Source organism: Symphalangus syndactylus, chromosome 2, assembly GCF_028878055.3.
Source record: "Symphalangus syndactylus isolate Jambi chromosome 2, NHGRI_mSymSyn1-v2.1_pri, whole genome shotgun sequence".
In the NCBI taxonomy this organism is placed as follows: domain Eukaryota; kingdom Metazoa; phylum Chordata; class Mammalia; order Primates; family Hylobatidae; genus Symphalangus; species Symphalangus syndactylus.
In genome coordinates, this window is record NC_072424.2 from 90,081,975 (window position 1) to 90,100,909 (window position 18,935).

General features: G+C 38.6%; 1 protein-coding gene across 4 annotated transcripts in view; it reads right to left on the bottom strand.

The window, feature by feature from the left end:
* LAMA4 (laminin subunit alpha 4) overlaps positions 1-18,935 on the bottom strand; it is a 148,881-nt gene that overhangs the window by 102,758 nt on the left and 27,188 nt on the right. For all 4 annotated transcript variants that reach the window (XM_063620074.1, XM_055261780.2, XM_055261765.2 and 1 more), the window contains exon 3: positions 5,593-5,694. In XM_063620074.1, the coding sequence (XP_063476144.1) occupies positions 5,593-5,694 (102 nt within the window). The remainder of the gene's footprint in view (positions 1-5,592; positions 5,695-18,935) is intronic.

Consider the following 18,935-nt stretch of genomic DNA (forward strand, 5'->3'; position numbering starts at 1 on the left):
GGCAGAATCCATCTTCTTCTATTAAGCCAGACATTAAACATATTTTCAACTTGTAAAATATGTTTATGTTTGATAAAAACATATGTCTTAACATGCAATTGGTATATTATTGCTATTTTCAAATGAATTTATAAGGATTATAACATTTTTCAGTTTAAATTTCAAATGCAGTAAATATTAGTAGATATAGTCCACATAAAAAAAAGTTCTCTGCTATCTTTAATAATCCTTAACAGTGTAAAGGTTTATGAGATCATAAGGTTTGAGAACTGTTCTCTGTGTAGATCAATACTTATCCAATTTCAGTGTGCACGTGAATCCCCTGGAGATCTGGTGAAAATGCAGATTATGAGTCAGGATGTCTGCATCCTGAGGGTCTGCATTTCTAACAAGCTCCCAAATATCATCAATGCAGCTGGTCTGGATTACACTCTGACAAGCAAAGGTCTAAATAAAAATACCTTATATTGGCAGCACTATTTGCTAGTTACATATAGGGTTGGGCCTGAGCCTGAGTTTCTAGCATAAGACAGTACATCTTACTGCCATAAAGAAGTGACCCAAGTATCTCATAAATTACAAAATTAAAGATTTTTGCATTTAGGGTAGCTTGTTATTTTAGTAACCTTTTCATTCATTCACTTAACAAACCTGAATTAAGCAGATACAATAGACAATGAGCTGTATCTGTTATTAAAATGAAGAAGACCTGGTTCCTGCCCTTGAGTAACTCACAGACTTGTGAAGAAAACAGACAGGTCAACAAAGAATACAGCGTGTGAAGGCTATGTCTGAGGTATGCAGAAAGTACATACCTGCTATGGGACAAAGATGAGGGAAAGGCAGCTTTTAGCTCTTCCTGAGAAAGTTGGAGAAGGCTTAATGGAGGTGGTGACATTTGAACTAAGCCTTGAAGTTATCCTTCAAGAAATCTCAGGTAGAAAACAGGGGAACAAGTTCAGGCACAAGAGAGTGAAAGAACAAAGTATGTTTAGGTGGCAGTGTGCTCAGTGTGGCTGGAGGAGAAACTTCTGGAGGATTTTGGAAAGAGGGATGCTTTGATTGGGTTGTGTTTTTGAAAGACATCTTCATTGCTGTGTGAGAGACAGAGTAGAGGAAGGAGAGTCTGGAGCAGGGGATGGATGATGAGTTGTTGGGAAGCTGTGTCAGTGGTCAGGGAGGTTGTGGCTGTGAATTGAGGCAGTGGGAAGGGATAGATGAGAGCTCTCTCCTAGTTTGAATTGGTAGGATATGATGGGAAATTGATGGTTGGGGAGGTAAAAAAGGAGGTCAATGGAGCATTTGGAGGTAAAAAAGGAGGTCGATGGAGCATGGAGGACCAGCAGAGTAATGCTGTCGCCGACTCAGGTGGGGAGTATATGGGGAGGACCAAGTTCAGGTTGAGAGAGAAAGGATGAACAATGTATACAAAACTCATTACTTGCATTCAGTTTCTGTCATTTTTTTTTTAAAGCAGAGCCTTGCTCTGCCCAGGCTAGAATGCGGTGGTGCGATCTTGGCTTACAGCAAACTCCACCTCCTGGGTTCAAGTGATTCTTGTGCCTCAGCTTCCCAAGTAGCTGGGATTACAGGAGCCCGCCACAATGCCTGGTTAATTTTTGTATTTTTAGTAGAGATGGGGTTTCGCCCTGTTGGCCCGGATGTCTTGAACACCTGACCTCAGGTGATCCTCCCACCTCGGCCTCCCAAAGTGCTGGGATTATAGGCTTGAGCCATCGTGCCCGGCCAGTTTCTGTCATATTGTTATGTTGATGGGCACACAGCGACAGGGGACTCCACTGAGCTGTCCAACCTTAGAATTCTTTGGACATGAAACTTTCTGACTTTGTTTCAGAACTTCAGTTATCATGGAACCAAACTGATGATGCTTTCCAAAATTTCAAGTTTTTCCAGGTTTGCAACAGATGGAAAAATTGTCAAAGTTTTCATGAAAGGATTATGCACTTGATCTAGATACCAATTTACAGTTGCAAGAAAAACAGGAACAAGAAGTCTCTATAATCAGTTTCTTCCTGTTCTTCGACACCTAATGAATATGCTAGTTTATTGATCACACATCCTTAGTCTTACAGGGACTTATATGGTTGATTTCTGCCTTACACAGTAATAAAATGAGTTCAAAAATCATGAAAATGCTAGTGTCTGCAGAAACTGAGGTGTAATATCTTTGTTTTCCTGAATAGGGTTTTAATTAAGCTCTGAGACTAATAAGAAACCAATTAGCCTTCAATATATTGGATTGCTTCCCTTCTCATTGTGCCTAGGGTAGGTTGGAAGTTCATTTGGGTGAATTAAATTAATGGACAAATTAATTCTTAATCAAAAGGAAAATGAGGAGCCCTGTGCCTATGGTGAACTTCAGGTCAGGTTTGTCCCATTCTAGTTCTGGTCATTGGGCTCCTGGCTTTCTCCCAATGACAAAGCGCCCATTCTTTAGATGGTAACTAACCTTAGTTAGAGCTCCTTCTGGGTTCTATGTACTTAAGCCTCTAGGACTGGGATGAAATACGGATTATCTGTGACCAGGCATTTCTGCCACCAGCCACCTATCTGCTTCCACTTGTTTTTTCCCCTCAATTCTTAGCGTGTGCCTCCTTCTAGAACCTTCCTAGAGAGCCAGCCATATCCACCAGAGTTGCCTGTCTTTGGGGCCCCACCGAGCTGACTCAGCTGAGAATCCTGTCCAATGTGTTCCAGTTCTCATAAGATGCAAAGTGGCCCATTGGAAAGACACTCAAAACATAGTAGATTTCTAAGCTGTTTTATTTTCGTTTAGCCACTATTCTATACTTGAAAGATTAGTGTTCCACTAGTAAAAAAAAATCTCTTTGCTTGCTTGATATGTGTAAAATGGTAGCATAATTTTGTCTCCTCTATATTTTGTGGCCGAATGGCTTAGTTCAGCTTTACCAACAACTTAGTTAAAATCAGTCTGTAAATTTTAAGCTCAAATTGACATTGGACATTGGAATTGAGAAAGAATTAAAAGTAGTTGAAGGTGGACAAGGCAGATACAGAGGTCTTACATGCCTTCAAGATAAAAGCAAAATAAGACAAAATGAAATAAAAGAAGGCCTTTTATTTTTGGTTGCTTGCAGGAAATGAGAGAAATGAGGTAAGTCAGGCAAGCTGCAAGAACTGACTGAAACACTGCTCATGACAGTGAGCTACAAGAAGTGTTCATGTTGGAGCCCTGGCTTCTCTGGCTCCCTGAGAGCTGAGAATGAACAATAGGGCAGAAGCTGAAAAACCTGGGTCTTCTCCATCGGTAGTCTGAGATAGCGGCACCAAAGGAAACAGAAAAACATGAGTTTGATTCCAGTGTGACACCACAGACTTAACGTATTTGCAACTAAGTGAAATAAAAAATTCTTTTGATATTCATGTGCAAGCATTTTCTGCTCCTTCACTTACATTTAATTAAATATAAATATATCTTTTTTCTTTTTTTCTTTTGTTTGTTTATTGTACAGATGGGATCTCATTATGTTGCCGAGGCTGGTCTTGAACCCCTAAACTCAAGTGATCCTCCTGCTTTGGCCTCCCAAAGTGCTGGGATTACAGGTGTGAGCCACCATGCTTAGCCACTATATCTTTTTTCTTTCTAAATTAAATTTATAAGAATATATCTATATGTGTAGCTCTGGGGGATAGGAATGTGGGTGATCTTTACTTTGTACTTCAAGCCATTTATAATTAAAATAATCTGTTTAACAGGGCAATTATACTAATGTATCTATATTTTTTGTCTGTTTTCTTACACTGAACATATATTACATTAATGAGGGAAAAAAGATATTTTTCTCTGGACAGGATGAGGTGGAGAAACCATCATTAAGATGAATAAAATGGCTATTTCTTTTTGTATTCATTTTCTGCGTTGAAACAAAGTAATTGCAGGAATGTTGGCAGCTTCACTGAGTGCGCATGTAAATGTGTATACGCTAGCCCATCCCTAAACATTTATCAGAACCTGTTATGTCACAGGACCTTGGAGGGAATCACATGATGTTTGTTCCTCTCACCACTAGGTCAGAGATAAAGCCATGATTGCTCCCATTCTGACAATGTCATTGTAAAAAGAGTGGCTTAGTCATTTCTTTCAATAGACACTAGCAGGAGGGACTTCTTCCCTCTTTAATTTATCTCAGTCTTTCATAATATTGACTGCCTAACAGCAGCTGATGTGCTTGACAGTCTCCACTGCTTTATATTTTAATAAATCAGATAACAAACAATCTTTAATTGGTCAAATTATCAGAGATGTATGTTATTAGTTCAAGTGTATCCATGGGATTTTTCCCCCCCAAATGTTACTGGGATTAAAATAACAGGAAACCGGAGATGGAAGCATTAGAAAGGGGTAGACTTTGGCAGCTGCAGATGCCTACACTGCGACAGAGGACATCCTGGTTGTAATGCTTATTTAAGAAGATGGCGGAAGGGAAAACAAATATCAGCACTAAATAAACACTACAAAGAGATAGCAACATTAGTATTTTGTCACTTAATTCTCTGTCCCTAGAAAAATGGCAACTTCTAGGGTTAAAGATTAATAAAAACATTCGCATTTGCATCTTAATGTGTGAATAAAATATCACTTTCATGTACACACCTTAGAGGCCATTTAAAATAAAAATTATCTAATAGGGACAATTATGCAAATGTTGAGTGCATTTAAATAAGTATTCTTATAGTTTATGCGAAAATACTCTTGTAGTTTTGGAAAGCCTCTTTTTTGCCAGATAGGAACTTGAAGAATTTTTCTGCTGTATCATACAGCTCACGAAGGAAAACATGCTATTTGAGCACAAGTTCTTATAAATGCCCTCTATGACTTCCACTGAAGCCACTTCTGGTAAATATTTCAACACCCATTTTCACTTAAGTTTTCAGTCCATTCATTAAAAATGGGAAATATGTAGCAAGTACTTTTCTGCTGGAAGACTTCTCAATCTTCCGCACTAGGCTCTATCATGCTTCAATGAAGAACAGTCTATTGGAGAATTCATTTCAGTTAAGGAAAAAAATAGTCTCCTGGGGGCTTAAACACAGACTTGCAAAGACCACAAGGGTAAAGCTTTCATTTTCATCAGCTATTGGGTTTAAACTTAAATTTCTTTTTTGAAAACTAATTTTGATCTATAGACCTGGTTATTTTAGGTTCTAAAATAGGCTAGGCAACAACTGTTTCATTCTCCTGGTTTATATGGAATGAAGCCAAACATATGGCAAATTATATGATTACAGAGGAATTTGGATGTATGGGTTCCTCCTCTGTGTATTATTTTCAGTCCCACCACCATTGGTCTACAGCAGGCAACCAGCTGCTGAGGGTGGTGGGCAGGAGCCTCCGGGTGCACGTGCACACTCATGCATATGCCTTGGTGGACCCTTAAAATCAGAAGTAGTTTATATGAGGTGTTTCACAGGAAAAGTTGAAGGGTGAACAAAAGCACTTGATTAGCAGTTTGCTCCTATGTAGCTCAAACATCCGAAGAATATTTTATGTGCACCCAAGATGCAAATGCCCAGTGAAGTATGTGAAGTGTTATAGGGGCCTCAACTTACCACACAGAATCCTGAGCCGTCCAAACACTCGTTGGAATTGCCATTACAGTCGCAGGGCACACATTCTCCTGACAGGGTGCGAAAGAATCCAGCATTGCATTTCTGCAACAGACACACCAAACCGTTTTGATTATTGAAAGGATTGATTTTGGTCAATATTTTCTGAGAAGAAATCAGAGAAGGTGACTATTAAACAATCTAAACATTTCTAAAATGAATATACTAAATGATATATACAAAACATACTAAAATAAACTATTTATACTACCATTCAGTGATAGATGATGTATATATAATCTTCTTTGTTACATAACTTTTTCCCTCTTCTTTCACTTTTCAGGAGAACAGAAATGCTTTGAACACTGTCTTATCATTGCAAGGAAGAATAAGAAGGTATTATGTAACAGAAAGGGAGAAAAAAATGCTAATGTTTTCTTCCAGTATAAGCAAAACAAAACAAGACCACAATTAAGTATTAGTCAGGGTGAGGTCACGCTCCCTATAAATAAAGACTTCTTGTTTCAGAAATCATTAGCTGTAGGATAGCAACTTAGCTATAGGATAGCAACTGAGTCTTTCGTGAACTTCAGCTCTTAAAAGCATCTGTTTCTTCAGATGCTAACGTGTTAAAGGGAGGGATAAGGAAGTTAATGAGTTCTTACACCTGACAAGTCCTGTGTGAGTGCTGTTCATATATGTATTTCATTTGTCTTCATAATGCTGCGAGGAACACATGACTTTCCCTTGTCCTAGTGATGAGCTCATGAGATTGAGAGGTGCTAAGTGGCTTTTGGGGATGTTAAACTATCCTGTCATGCACCAATTGACCTGCACAATCATCAGCTGCCCTCCCCAGATGTCATTTGTGTGCCATTTTAGACACATTATGAGATTGTTCCTGGTTTATGCGATTAGGCTGTGGATATGCGTTTGACATTTCTTTGGAATGTCTCAGTGATAAAGGGCAGAAATGGCATTATGGGCCTGGAAATCCGCTCTCCGCCCATCAGGCAAGTTTATGTCTAAAGAATTCCAGACAGATAAGAATCTGCTTTGTTTCCACAGACTTACAGAATCCAAGATTTCACATCATACACCCCCATTGACCCATTGTAGTTTGCACTTCCCTGGCGACCAGGAAATTTTCATTACATCTGGCTGAAATCCCTCTGATTGCTATGCGAACCTATTTCCTCTTGCTTTTTACCCTGTAAAGAAAGAGTCACTAAACACCATTCATAGTATTTAAAAAAAAACACATCAGTTCACACTTTAAAACTAAAGTTTAATAAACCCCATTTGGAGGAAGTTTAATAAAGAATAACAACATTTGTCTATGAAAAAAAGGCAAGGAAATTCCACATTTTCGAGTTAGAGAAATAAGGCTAAGAGAAGATCAATTTATGATTTTTTAATGGAGAGTTGTGGTTGATGTTAAGCTTGTTAGTTTCGACTAGAAAACAAGAGAGGTAAAGGCACTAAGATTGCAGTAGGAAGCATTTAATTTAGACCATTTAATTTCACATTTTTAGTCTTTGCCGCAAAGTAAAACATACATGTTTTCATTGTGATGCAGTACACAGATTGGTATCTATATCTGTATTGGTGTAGATATGGAGATAGATATAGATTCCATATATATGTGTCTCAGAGAAAAGATTCACAAAGTAATAATGTACCTAAAACTTCTCTATTGTATTTAAAAGTATATCCTGGTCATGACCCATAAAATTGATCTGATGACCCATGAATGTGTTGCAGTTTTGCATTACTGCAGGGTTTTCTTTATAAGAGTAGTGAGGGTCTTAATATTAGTTATCTTAGTAGCCTCTTAAATGGTGGTTTCTGAGCTCTCTAAGTAACCATATTACAGTCTTCTGGGGAGCTTCTGATTCAGTGAAACCAAAAGATCTGCGTTTTAAAAAATAACTTTTGTGTTTTAGAATAACTTCAGATTTACAGAAAAATTGAGAAGGATCTGCATTTTTAAAAAGCTCCCCCAGAGACTCTGATATTTGACCAGGTTTGGAAGCATCTCTCACAATGCCTTGTATATATTAATTGCTCAATGAACACTTGGTGATTTTGGTGGTTTGGACAAGGACAGCAAACTGGAGACATATATACTATTGGGAGCCCACAGAATATACTGATAATCCATCCACTGCTCTCTGCTAAGGCTGGATTTCATCTCAACTCTTTGTCAACAGTCCAGCAGCCAGTGCCTAGAATGGACGGCATGCAAGATGAAATCTTTGTGATGTGCCAAGTTCAGGAGGAGAGTTCACTGTGAGAGCCTGTCATTATCCACTTACCACTCCCCAATCTGAGATTATGACCTTGCGTGAAGGATAACTTGGCTCTGATCTCTTATAATGTGGGAGATGGGAAGAAAAGGGAGGTAGGAACAGGGCTGTGTTGAGTCATTTGGCCACCCGCCAAGAGGGCAAGGAGGGCTGGCAGGGAAACCTGGCACACTACGTTCCTGCTGGGTCTTGTCCACCTGAAAGAATTATATTTTTCAATCATCTATCTGGGGGCCCTGGGCATGCCCTGCTAGAGCACATGTCCTGGGCAGCTTGGGTCTGGTATTGTGGAACTTTGGAGGACTCCCTAGAATGGAGTTGTTAAGTGGTTCAAGAGAAGTTTGAGTGTACTGAAGGATGAGCTGTTTAAGATTGTTTCCTTTAGGTGGAAATATTTCATTTCCAGTGAGTCCTGTTATTTGTGAGCTCCAGTGAGTCCTGTTATTTATTTTTATTGAATCTTTCTTTGAAATTTCAAAGGACCTGGCAAAGTTGGCTTTTTTGTAATATCAAAAGGCAGATATTTCCAAGTATGAAAGCAGAACAATATATTTTTAGTTTTGCTCCTGGTTAATGTAATCGTTATCCTTAGTAATTCTAACACCTGTGCTATTTAGAGGCCTGTGAGAGCTGAATGGGTTCTCCACAAATTAGTGTCTATTTTCTTTTGGAAGCGTCTCCACAGTTTACTAAACAAAGGTGGTGTTTGTGTATGTCTATGTAAGAGAAAGTAAGAGATGAAGCCTTCCAATCAATTTTTTGATACCACACTGAATCCTCTTTTCCACATGAGAGGCCTGTTCTATACCAGACAACTGTAAAAACACAATCTTAGCATTCAGAGGATCTGTACCTTCTGGGGTGCCATGGCCTTTTTAAAAGTTGATAGTAATAACAAGGATAATGATGATGATAATTATAATATAGTGGCCATCAGTGTCACACAACTCCAAGAGTTCAGACTGATCCAAATCTTGTACTTTCTTTGCTATAACTTGCTGCCCCTCATAAATAAATACATACATAAAGTTTATTTAATTGAATATGAATATCTACCATGTTTAAGTCACTGTGTCAATTATGTTGCACAATTCCCTCACTTGACACCACAGTAGCCCTACGAGGTAGATTCCCTTGTCTTTGTTTTACTGGTGAGGACTTTGTGACTTACAGGGATGTATTACTGAAGCCGGCTAATACAGATAAGAAATGGCGGACCCAGGATTTAGATCCTTCATTTTTCCGCCAAGTTTTAGCTCTTAACCATCTTGTGTGCCATTAATATATTGAACCAAACCTTTCTTGTTGGACATTTAGGTTATTTCCAAATTTTTGCTGCTATTAACATTTCAAAGCAGGCTGAAATGGATAAAAAATGTAAAATGCCTCCTTTAAATCTCAGAAAAAAATCTTTGCTAATAGACACAATACTTAAAAACACATAGTTATTAATATATGAAAACCATTGAATGGGATATTACATTTAAAAATATTTATTTTAGCCAAATTGTCTCTTTGACCAATTACCTTCCTCTAAGTCATTTGTAGATCTTTTACAGCTCTTCATTATTAAGAGACTCTTATTATCACAGCTTGCCTCCTGCTCTACCATTAAGACTGAATTAATCAATACCATTTACTTCTGCCTTCGAAAAATAAGAGTGAAAATTCCCATTTGCTTACTTTGTTATATTTAGTATGAGGTCTGGCTTGGAGTAAAATCATTGTATGTGTACTTGCCTAATTTTACATTTATAGAAATAAGAACTAGATGTAACTTTATGAGGAAATGAGTGTGGTGTATCTACATATGCCAATTACATTTAAAGGAACTGGGATAACAGGACATGTTGTTATCATTGCAGAAGGAATTATTTCCAGAGGTTTACCATATGATCATAATATTATTTATTTCATAAGATATAGTCATAATGAATTAAGATTGTTTAACAAAGTGGACAAAGTGAATGACCTTTTATGAGTGTCTGATTATTTTTGTCTTCATTTGAAGAGCCCCTTGAGAGCACTAGAGTCATACCAACAATATTGTCATTGGATATAACATTGAAAAATTTTCTAAAAATATTTAAATCACTTTCTTTTGAAGGATAGTCCAGTATGCATACTTTGGCTATGGCAAATGTTTAAGTCATTTGGAGTTATTAAATAAAGTGGATACCAATCTAAGTCATAAAATTTTAGTTAAAAAATTTTCACAAAAATCTCACTGTTTCCCAAACACTATCACAGAGGAGCTAATTAATTGCCCACAAACCACTACTTTTGCATAGATACAGAATCTCTGAGAACTTCAGAATTTCTGTTGAGAAGCCTGATTTACTAAATCACTTACATACTCAAATAGATCTTCTAGGGATCTAAGGTCCCTAATTACCCATTTAAACAAACCAACAATGGCAAAAATTGATGGGATTTAGGAAGAGCTTGAAGTTGTCATCTGAGAGTATGAGATAAATTCTGAGGTTTCTGAGTCTCAAAGAGGATCAGACCCAAGTCTCCAGCTCCAGCAAATGATGAAGAATTAATTATAACAAAATTCCATCAGAAAGAACCACTCTACAGCCCTAGTGTCTATTCTCATAGGAGCTGATTGGAACAGTTATTTGCATTGTGTTTCCAACCAAAGATCTACGAACATATGACATATATTGACTCAACTCATCTTCCTTTCTGAATTAGACTTAGAATTTGATTCAACAACTTTTGCTTCAGTTTATTGAGGCTCCAAATAGAAAGCATAAAAACAAAAACAAACCCAAAATCCCTCTAAATTCATTCACTGGTGTCCAGAATCATTGCTACCATCCAAATTAGTCTTCTTCAAATTTAATGGCCCACATTACATTATCGTTCTGCTTAGGTTTTTGTATGTATTTAATGAATCCACTTTTCTCTTGTTTCCAGACAACAATGATTTTTAGTTCTAGTTTAGTTATAGTGAGTTCCATGTTTTGTTTTAATAAATAATAAAAGTCAGCTTAAGATAGAATATTATGCTCAGTTAGAAGCTAAAGCTGTGTGCCCTTACTTAAGAGTCTGTGGTTTCTGCACAATGCTGACTTCCGTCTGCCTAAAACTTGGGCAGACTTAAGAATCAGATAGTATTCAAGGATTTTCTAGTGGGGAAAAACATGATTTAATCTATTCAAAAATTTCCAAAATATTCCACCCTTTGCTAAGGAGGAATGACTTCTGAGAACATATGAATAAATTAAATGAATAGGTATTTCACAAGCCATTTTTTTCTGTGTCAGTAAAAATAAAATATGAAATATCTGAAATGGCAAGCAGTTCTGAATTTAAGCTTTTACTAACTTTTGGCTCCATGTTTTTCAGATAGGGCTTAACATGTCCCGATTTTTAGTATGCAAACCTATAAAGTGCCAAAATGAGTTAAATGGATTATGTGTTGCAGTTACCAAGAAGTTGGATTCTTGATTGATTTTACTTGAATCTGAAGACAATTACTCACACATCCTCCCTTGGGTATCTCTAAGCGCTTGTTGCATAATTGAAATTCCCCACATTTTAATAGGCAAAGTTAATTTTTAGATTTTGACAGCGATTTCACCATAACTCAATTAGGAAAGTGGTTTCAACATTCTTCAGAGGTTTATGCAGTCCAAAGGCATTTTTTCTTAGGATGGCATAATAAGGCTAGGCCAAAAACCAAACACCGACTATGGTGCTGGTTCCCCTACTTGGCCTAGAGAGTTACCTTTGTGCTTACTGCTTAGGCCCTGTGTCTGCCATGCCTTGCCCAGCCTACAAAACACTCCAGCTCTCAACGTAATCATCAATCAAATAGAGACTGTGACTTAGAGCCTGAGGAATTCCAAGGAGCACAGAGCCATCCTAACCACTCTTAAGCCAAGTCCTTTAATTTTGTAAAGAGTGGAGACAGGGTTATCACATGTTTACATCACATTTCTGTGACTACTCCTCAGCACTCTTCATGGGCTTCATGCGTGGAAACCAGTGCTTCACTCACAGCTCTCAAATAACTGTCCCTGAACCCTGTTCATCAACTATTTGGACTGTAGATACCAAAAACCTTGGCGTGTGTTGAAGTACTTGCTACGCTTGCTAATAAATAGCCCTCTTTATTTGCCTAATTAAAACAATCAACTAAGAAAATCCACAGCCCCTACAGCCATACAGGTTTTCTTTTAGAAATGCTGGGTTTGAGGATGATTCTATTTATTAATACTAATGAACATTTCTTTAATTTGCTTCTTGAAAATTATTTAAAGTAATTGTCAAGTCACTTGTTTATAGTAGAGATTGCTGCTTATATAACATAACGAGGCTTCAGTGGTGCCTTTTTTCCTTTGGTTTTTCTAGAAATAAATCTCCTGCTAACATCTGGCTTTCTGCTCTGGGTTCATCTCACATCGCCTCCTGTAACTGGCTTGTTCTTTTCACTCCTCGCCTTCCAAGCTATGGTTACACAACATAGCCTCTGAGGCTGCCAGATTTTTTTTTTTTTGCATCTGAAAACTGACTCAGTTTTATTTAATTTACTGGGGCGAATGCCTTGGACACATTTCCAAGAAAGGAAGAGATGCGGCACACAAGGGTTAGCAATAAGAATGAGTAGACAGAAATGACTTCAGAATTATAGGCATTTAGGGGATTTTGATTTGACTCCTTAGCTACTTAGAAGGAATCAATGCTGTGAGGTGAAAGACATCTCTGTCATCTTCATCTGGTTTTTATAAATCACAGTTAATAATTTACTGACAGACACCAAGCACTGAGCTAAGTGCTTTTTATGGATGATCCAGTTTGATCATTACCATTTAATGGCCTATAGTCTTGCAAAAGTCTGCCTAAATTACTTTTCTTTTTATAAGAAGTTTGGAGGATGAACTGTCTATAAATGACAACAGCTTCTCTTCAGTGTACTCAGGGAAGGCGGTTGGGGTGTTTCATCAGTGTCCATTGCTGGTAGATGAACCTGCTTCTGTCTTGAGGTCCTGTGGGTATTTCAGTGCTATCCTCACCCTAGATTTCTCAAGATGCAAGGCACAAAGTGAAAGTGACTGGCAGGACATGCCTTTCCTTCCTTTTGCTCTTCCTCACAGGTTTTTGCATCACTGAAGAAATGCTATTGTGAATTAATAGGAAAAAGTAAATGTATCCCAAACTTCTATTGTACCCTCTTACTCTCAGCAGCTAATCCTGCTTCTTTCAATGAAAACACAGAGGCTATTGGGTGGGAAATCTCATACTGTCTTTTTTTTTCTAAATTCCCCTTTGTCTTGACTCATCCTTGTGTCTTCTGCCCATCTCAGAAGCAGTACTCTTTTCACTGTAGGAAAGAGAAGCCCTCTATCTGTGCTCTGGGATCCACGCATCTCTGGCCATCACACCCGGCCCCATCATCTGGCCTTCCTCTCACATACCATGCACTTTCACATCCACAGGGATGAGGGGAGGCAAAGAGAACACTTAGGTGCTGCATCCTGTGTTGGATGAGCCTTGACATCTTTACCTGGGCTCAGATCCAAGAATATCCTCCCTCAACTCTGCCTCCCCTTTATCTCCTCCTTCTTGTCCAGCAGATCTTGAGTGAGAACTTAATCGCACTGGCTCTGCTTCCTTCATGCTATGCTGATCCATGCCTCCATCCATCATCTGGCTCTGCTTCCACTGCACACTGAAATTGCCCTCACAAAGATGGAATTCCAGTACTTAACATTGTTGATGGCTGGGTGTGGTGGCTCACGCCTGTAATCCCAGCATTTTGGGAGGCCGAGGAGGTAGATCACTTGAAGTCAGGAGTTTGAGACCAGCCTGGCCAACATGGTGAAACCCCATATCTATTAAAAATATAAAAATTAGCCAGTTGTGGTGGTGTGCGCCTGTAATCCCAGCTACTTGGGAGGCTGAGGCACGGTTATCACTTGAACCCAGGAGGCAGAGGTTGCAGTGAGCCGAGATTGTGCCATTGCACTCCAGCATGGGCAACAGAGCAAGGCTGTTTCAAAAAAAAAAAAGCAAACATTGTTGAAATTTCTTCCCTCCTTGAAGTTCTCTCTTCTCCTGATTTCCAGGACAACTCTTTCTTCTGGCTTTTCCCCTGCCTACGTTTCTTTCTCAGTTTTTTTTTTAATTTAATTTTTTTTTGGCAGGGGACAGGGGAAGGGGCAGAGGCAAGTGGTTCATCTGCTGCTGCTTCTACATTGCTGGTGTTCTCCAGGGTAATCTCCTTAGCGCCCTTTTCTATCTATACACTTTTATGTATGGATGAAATTTGTGGATGATGTTAATCCCTCCCCCAATTTTATCCTCCAGCTATATTTTGGTAATTCCTAAGTCTCTCTACATATCCCTGATCTTACTCTTTTATGCCACCCCCTTGTTTCCAAGTGCTTGTTAGACAAGTCCATCTCCAGTTTTATAGGCACCTAAAGTTGAGTGTGTCCCACACCCAAATCTCTTTTTCTCCTTATATTATGTTTATATTACATCTCAGTTAAAGATAAAGACTATATAACATGAAAAGGTAAGGGGTTAACACTTTTAAATTACATTAATGTATTTTGCATTAATGTAATTTTTGGAAATACTTCCAGAAGAAGGAATTCCTCAAGGATCAGAGGATGGTTTGCACATAGAATGACACAATGTAAGCACTCAAGTTATCTTACATTTCAGAGTCACTGTGCTATTATCGTTTATGATAAATCTGAGGTTTAAATGCAGATATATGAAGTACCAGAGAGATTAGAGTCTCAAGTGAGATTGACCTTACACAGTTCTGAACTGTTATAAACGTACTCTCTAAACTGATACCTCTACCTGTGCTGGAGTGGGCTGTAAGACTAGGAGTTCTCCAAATTAATTTCTGGATAGAACACAATGTTTACTAAAGGTTAAGAAATTGGAATGTGCTAATTTGAAGTTTACATATTTGTTATATTATCAAAACTCAACAGTAACCACAGCAACTGCTTAGACCTTAAACAACAAAAGAGTTCTCAGGGAGGATAATTTTGTCATTGACATTGTTTATAATTGCTGGCACATGGTGATAATAAAAAGCAGACTGAGTTTTAGTAAGTTTTATTGTTGTTTTTAAATTCTCTACACATAATGCACGCCCTTGCGTCCTCCTGGGTTAGGCTGTTCCTACCTCCTGCCTCCCTTTGTAGGCTGCTGCCTTATAGAGTTTATGCTCTGCCTCTGAAATGCTACCAGGGAGATTCTTCCTCCATGTTCCCAATACCACTATTTAGTTCAGGATCTTGGTGTTTCTCTTTCGGATGATTATAATTCCCTCCACTCTACTCTCTCCATCACCAGAAGTTCTTCCTTCCAGTTCATTCTTCATTACCAGAATTAATTAAAAACCCTTATCATACTACTTTTCTACTTCAAACCTCTCCGTGGCTCTTCATTCATTACCTATATGAATACATAAAATTCCTTAGCATGACATACAAGGATCCAACCTTAAACTCTTTCTTTAGGATCAACCTTGGCTCCCTCTGCTCTAATTAAATCACATACCCCACCACCCTCATAAATATCATGCTCTGGCCCGCCTTGCCTTTGCATACACTATTACATATGCTACAGAGGCCTGGGATGTCTTTCCCTACTTCATCTCACCTGAGAACTATTTCCCCAGACTTTCAGACTCAGTCACTCACATGGCACCTTGCACAGACTTCATCAGAGCACACAGAACATGACATTATAAATTTTAATTTATACTCTTGCCTCCCTGAAATCACTGTGAGCTCCTTCAGAACAGGAATAGCGTCTTACTCATTTTTGTGTCCTCATCACCTATCGTAGTCATTCGCAAATAGCAAGTCAATGCCAAAAATACGTTAGCAGAAAAATGGGTTTGAATTGGTAAAGAATGAGGCAAGTGAGGGCAAATTGTGCCAACACTTTGGAGAGCAATTTGGCCAATTTCACAAGTGAAGATATCTCTAACTATGAATGAATCTTTTAAATACAATATTGAGGAAAAAGTCAGTTGCAAAGGAGAAACAGTAGGATGTTTATACTGTATTTTAAAACATGCAAAATAATACGATGTAATATATTGCATAGGGATACACATATATAAAGAAAAGTATGAGGAAAGAAATAGGAATCTGAGAAATCAGGCCAGTTAAGGGTAAAGGAGTGGGGATGAGACCGAGAAAGAGTCTCAGGGCTTCGACTATTTTATTTATTTATTTATTTATTTATTTATTTATTTATAATGAGATGGAGTCTCGCTCTGTTGCCCAGGCTGGAGTGCAGTGGCATGATCTCCGCTCACTGCAACCTCTACCTTCCAGGTTCAAGCAACTGTCTGTCTCAGCCTCCTGAGTAGCTGGGATTACAGGCACCTGCCACCATGCCAGGCTAATTTTTGTATTTTTAGTAGAGACAGAGTTTCACCATCTTGGCCAGGCTGGTCTTGAAGCTCTGACCTCATGATCCACCCTCCTCGGCCTCCCAAAGTGCTGGAATTACAGGGGTGAGCCACCGTGCCCCGCCTGACTATGTTATTTCTTAACATCCATGGAGGACATACATGTTCTCATGAAAGAATGAAAGAAAGAGGAAAAGGAGCAAATGAGAAAGAAAAAGAAAAGAAAGGAAAACAAAAGATCATACTTAGGTTGTCTGGATATAGGATTTCCATGTTCATACCCGGTGAGATCTTTAAAACATCATCTCTAGGAAGTGACTAATGTGGTCTTGACAATAGATTCAGACGCTTGTGTATAATTTCCCCAACTTCCTGGTTATTCACTTTATGTATCATTATTATTAACACAGTTAAAAAATAAGCAAAATAACATTCCTTACTTAATTTGTCCTTCCTTTGTTTTTCACCTTACAGCTAGCAGCTGCCTCATCCCATGTGGCACATTTCACACATATCTGTCTTAGTTAAAGCATACATCAATCTTTAGGTTCTTCTATAATATTTGAGTGGCTACTAAATCTGATTTCCAGTAATTATTTTATTCTAGCAGTAAAGCTACATGTCCCAGGCTACTTGTGCAACTCAAAGGACTTTTAGGGTGCTTACTTATTCTAGTTGGGCCTTACTATTTAAGGCAGAGGTAAAAGATCCTCAAAATAGTGCACAATACTCCCATTTTCCAGTTGACTGAGAAATTACAACATTAAAATTTAAGTAAGAGGGTTTACAGGCCAGTTTTCTGTCCTAAGAAAGGATCTATGACCCAAACTCAGACAGTCTTGCTTCCTTAGGGATCAAGAGAGCTAATAAGGGGAGCCCTAACCATCTGTGGCCTTAGATTGGCAGAACATGACAAGAGTAACCCACAAGCTCAGGCCAAAGGTTGCCCTGTCCAGCTGGCCTGGAGTTGAAATGGGGGAACCAGGAGAAGATTGTGCAATAATTCAAATGAAGCCGAACTACAGAATTTAGATTATGTTCTTATAGTTTGCTAAAATTTTTTTATATAATCTCTTCCTTTATGTGAAGGTAAAATAATTTGTCAATTAAAGCAGATGGTAGTAGATGCTTTTGAGAAGGTTTCCTCTAGACAAAAGTTAATGGAAAAAGCCATGGATTTCAGGAGGCAGCTTGTCACTGATGTAGTCAGGCCCAGCAGGAATAATCAAAATTCACCTTAGAGAGTTTAAATGAAGAAAAAGAAGAGAATTAGAGTTTACTGAATTGTGGGCAGGTTAAGGCAGCAAGGAATGGAGAGGCCATAAAAGCTAGAAACAGTAAAATTTGCAAAGATCTGCTCCCTCTAGGGCCCAAAGGGATAAAGAAAGCCTGTTACACAAAGCCAGGGAAAGCTGGAACTGTGGAGGAGGGGAGATTGCCGGCGGGAGCTGCCATCTTGGGGGTCATGGCTTCTGCCTGAACAGCAGTGCTGAGGCAGAGAGGAAGTGGAGCAGAATGGCCCCAACTTTCCCTTCTCCTGTTACTTTCCCCGAAATGCAAGGGAGCTTGCGTGCTGTAGCCTTTGGGCATCAGTCTCTTGAGGCAGGGGCAGATCCTGGATCTGGATGGACAGGTGCAGAGTCACCAGCACACCCTCGTTCTCAGGGTGCTTAAGCAGTGGTAAGAAAGACCAGCTGGCTCTCGATCTGGGGACTATTCAGTGGTCCAGCAGATATGCGAAGTGATATCTGATTCACTTTCTTTCTCAGACAGTCCAAGATCAAGGACTCTTTCAAATAATCAAGTGGCCTTTACCAAATTTCAAAGGCTCATTGAAAAATGTTAATTTACCAATTAGGATGGTTTTAAACCCTGAAACAAAAGCACAGTCAGCTTTTGTTAGAAAATTATTAAATATGACACCAGAAATCCCTGTGGCTCATAGACTGAGCTAGAAATAGGCCAAGAGTTTAGGATCTCTTAATCTTCCTCAGCCTTCTTCAGGCACAAGTCTCTGGAAACAGCCAAAACCATACCAATACCCATTATCTCCTCCAACATCCTGAACTCAACTTTCCATTTCAAAAAGTTGAGTTCAACTCTTTGAAGTCATCTCTTGCAAGATAATTGATCTTTGTTGAAATGGAAAGATCTTTTTAGCTGTAACTATTCTAAGTCTTCGTTTAGTCGTGACAACTAAATTTTGCATGGTCTCACTGGGGGCCATAGGTAGGAAATGGCGTGGACATAAGTGCTTCTTACAAGGCATATTTCTGGAAGAGCTAGTAGAAGACTGAAAAGAGCTAACAAATGGAATTCTATCCATCTGGGGATTGAAGTTGCACTATCTAAAGAAAGATGGATTGCACTCCACGTATCATAATTCCCCTATCATAATTTATAACAACTTGAGCAAAATGACATTTTCCCCTGTTCAATTGATGGAGCATATTTCCAGAGAATCAAAATAGATAAGGGTTTGTATTCAAAGGTGGGATCCATGTCACCTAGTCAATTTTGATAGTTTTCTCAATACAATTGTAGTGAATTAAATGTTAAATGAAAGAATCAAGAACATTTCATATGTGGGGAGCAAATTTCTTTAAAATTCTTTGTCCTTTTTTTTTTTTCTT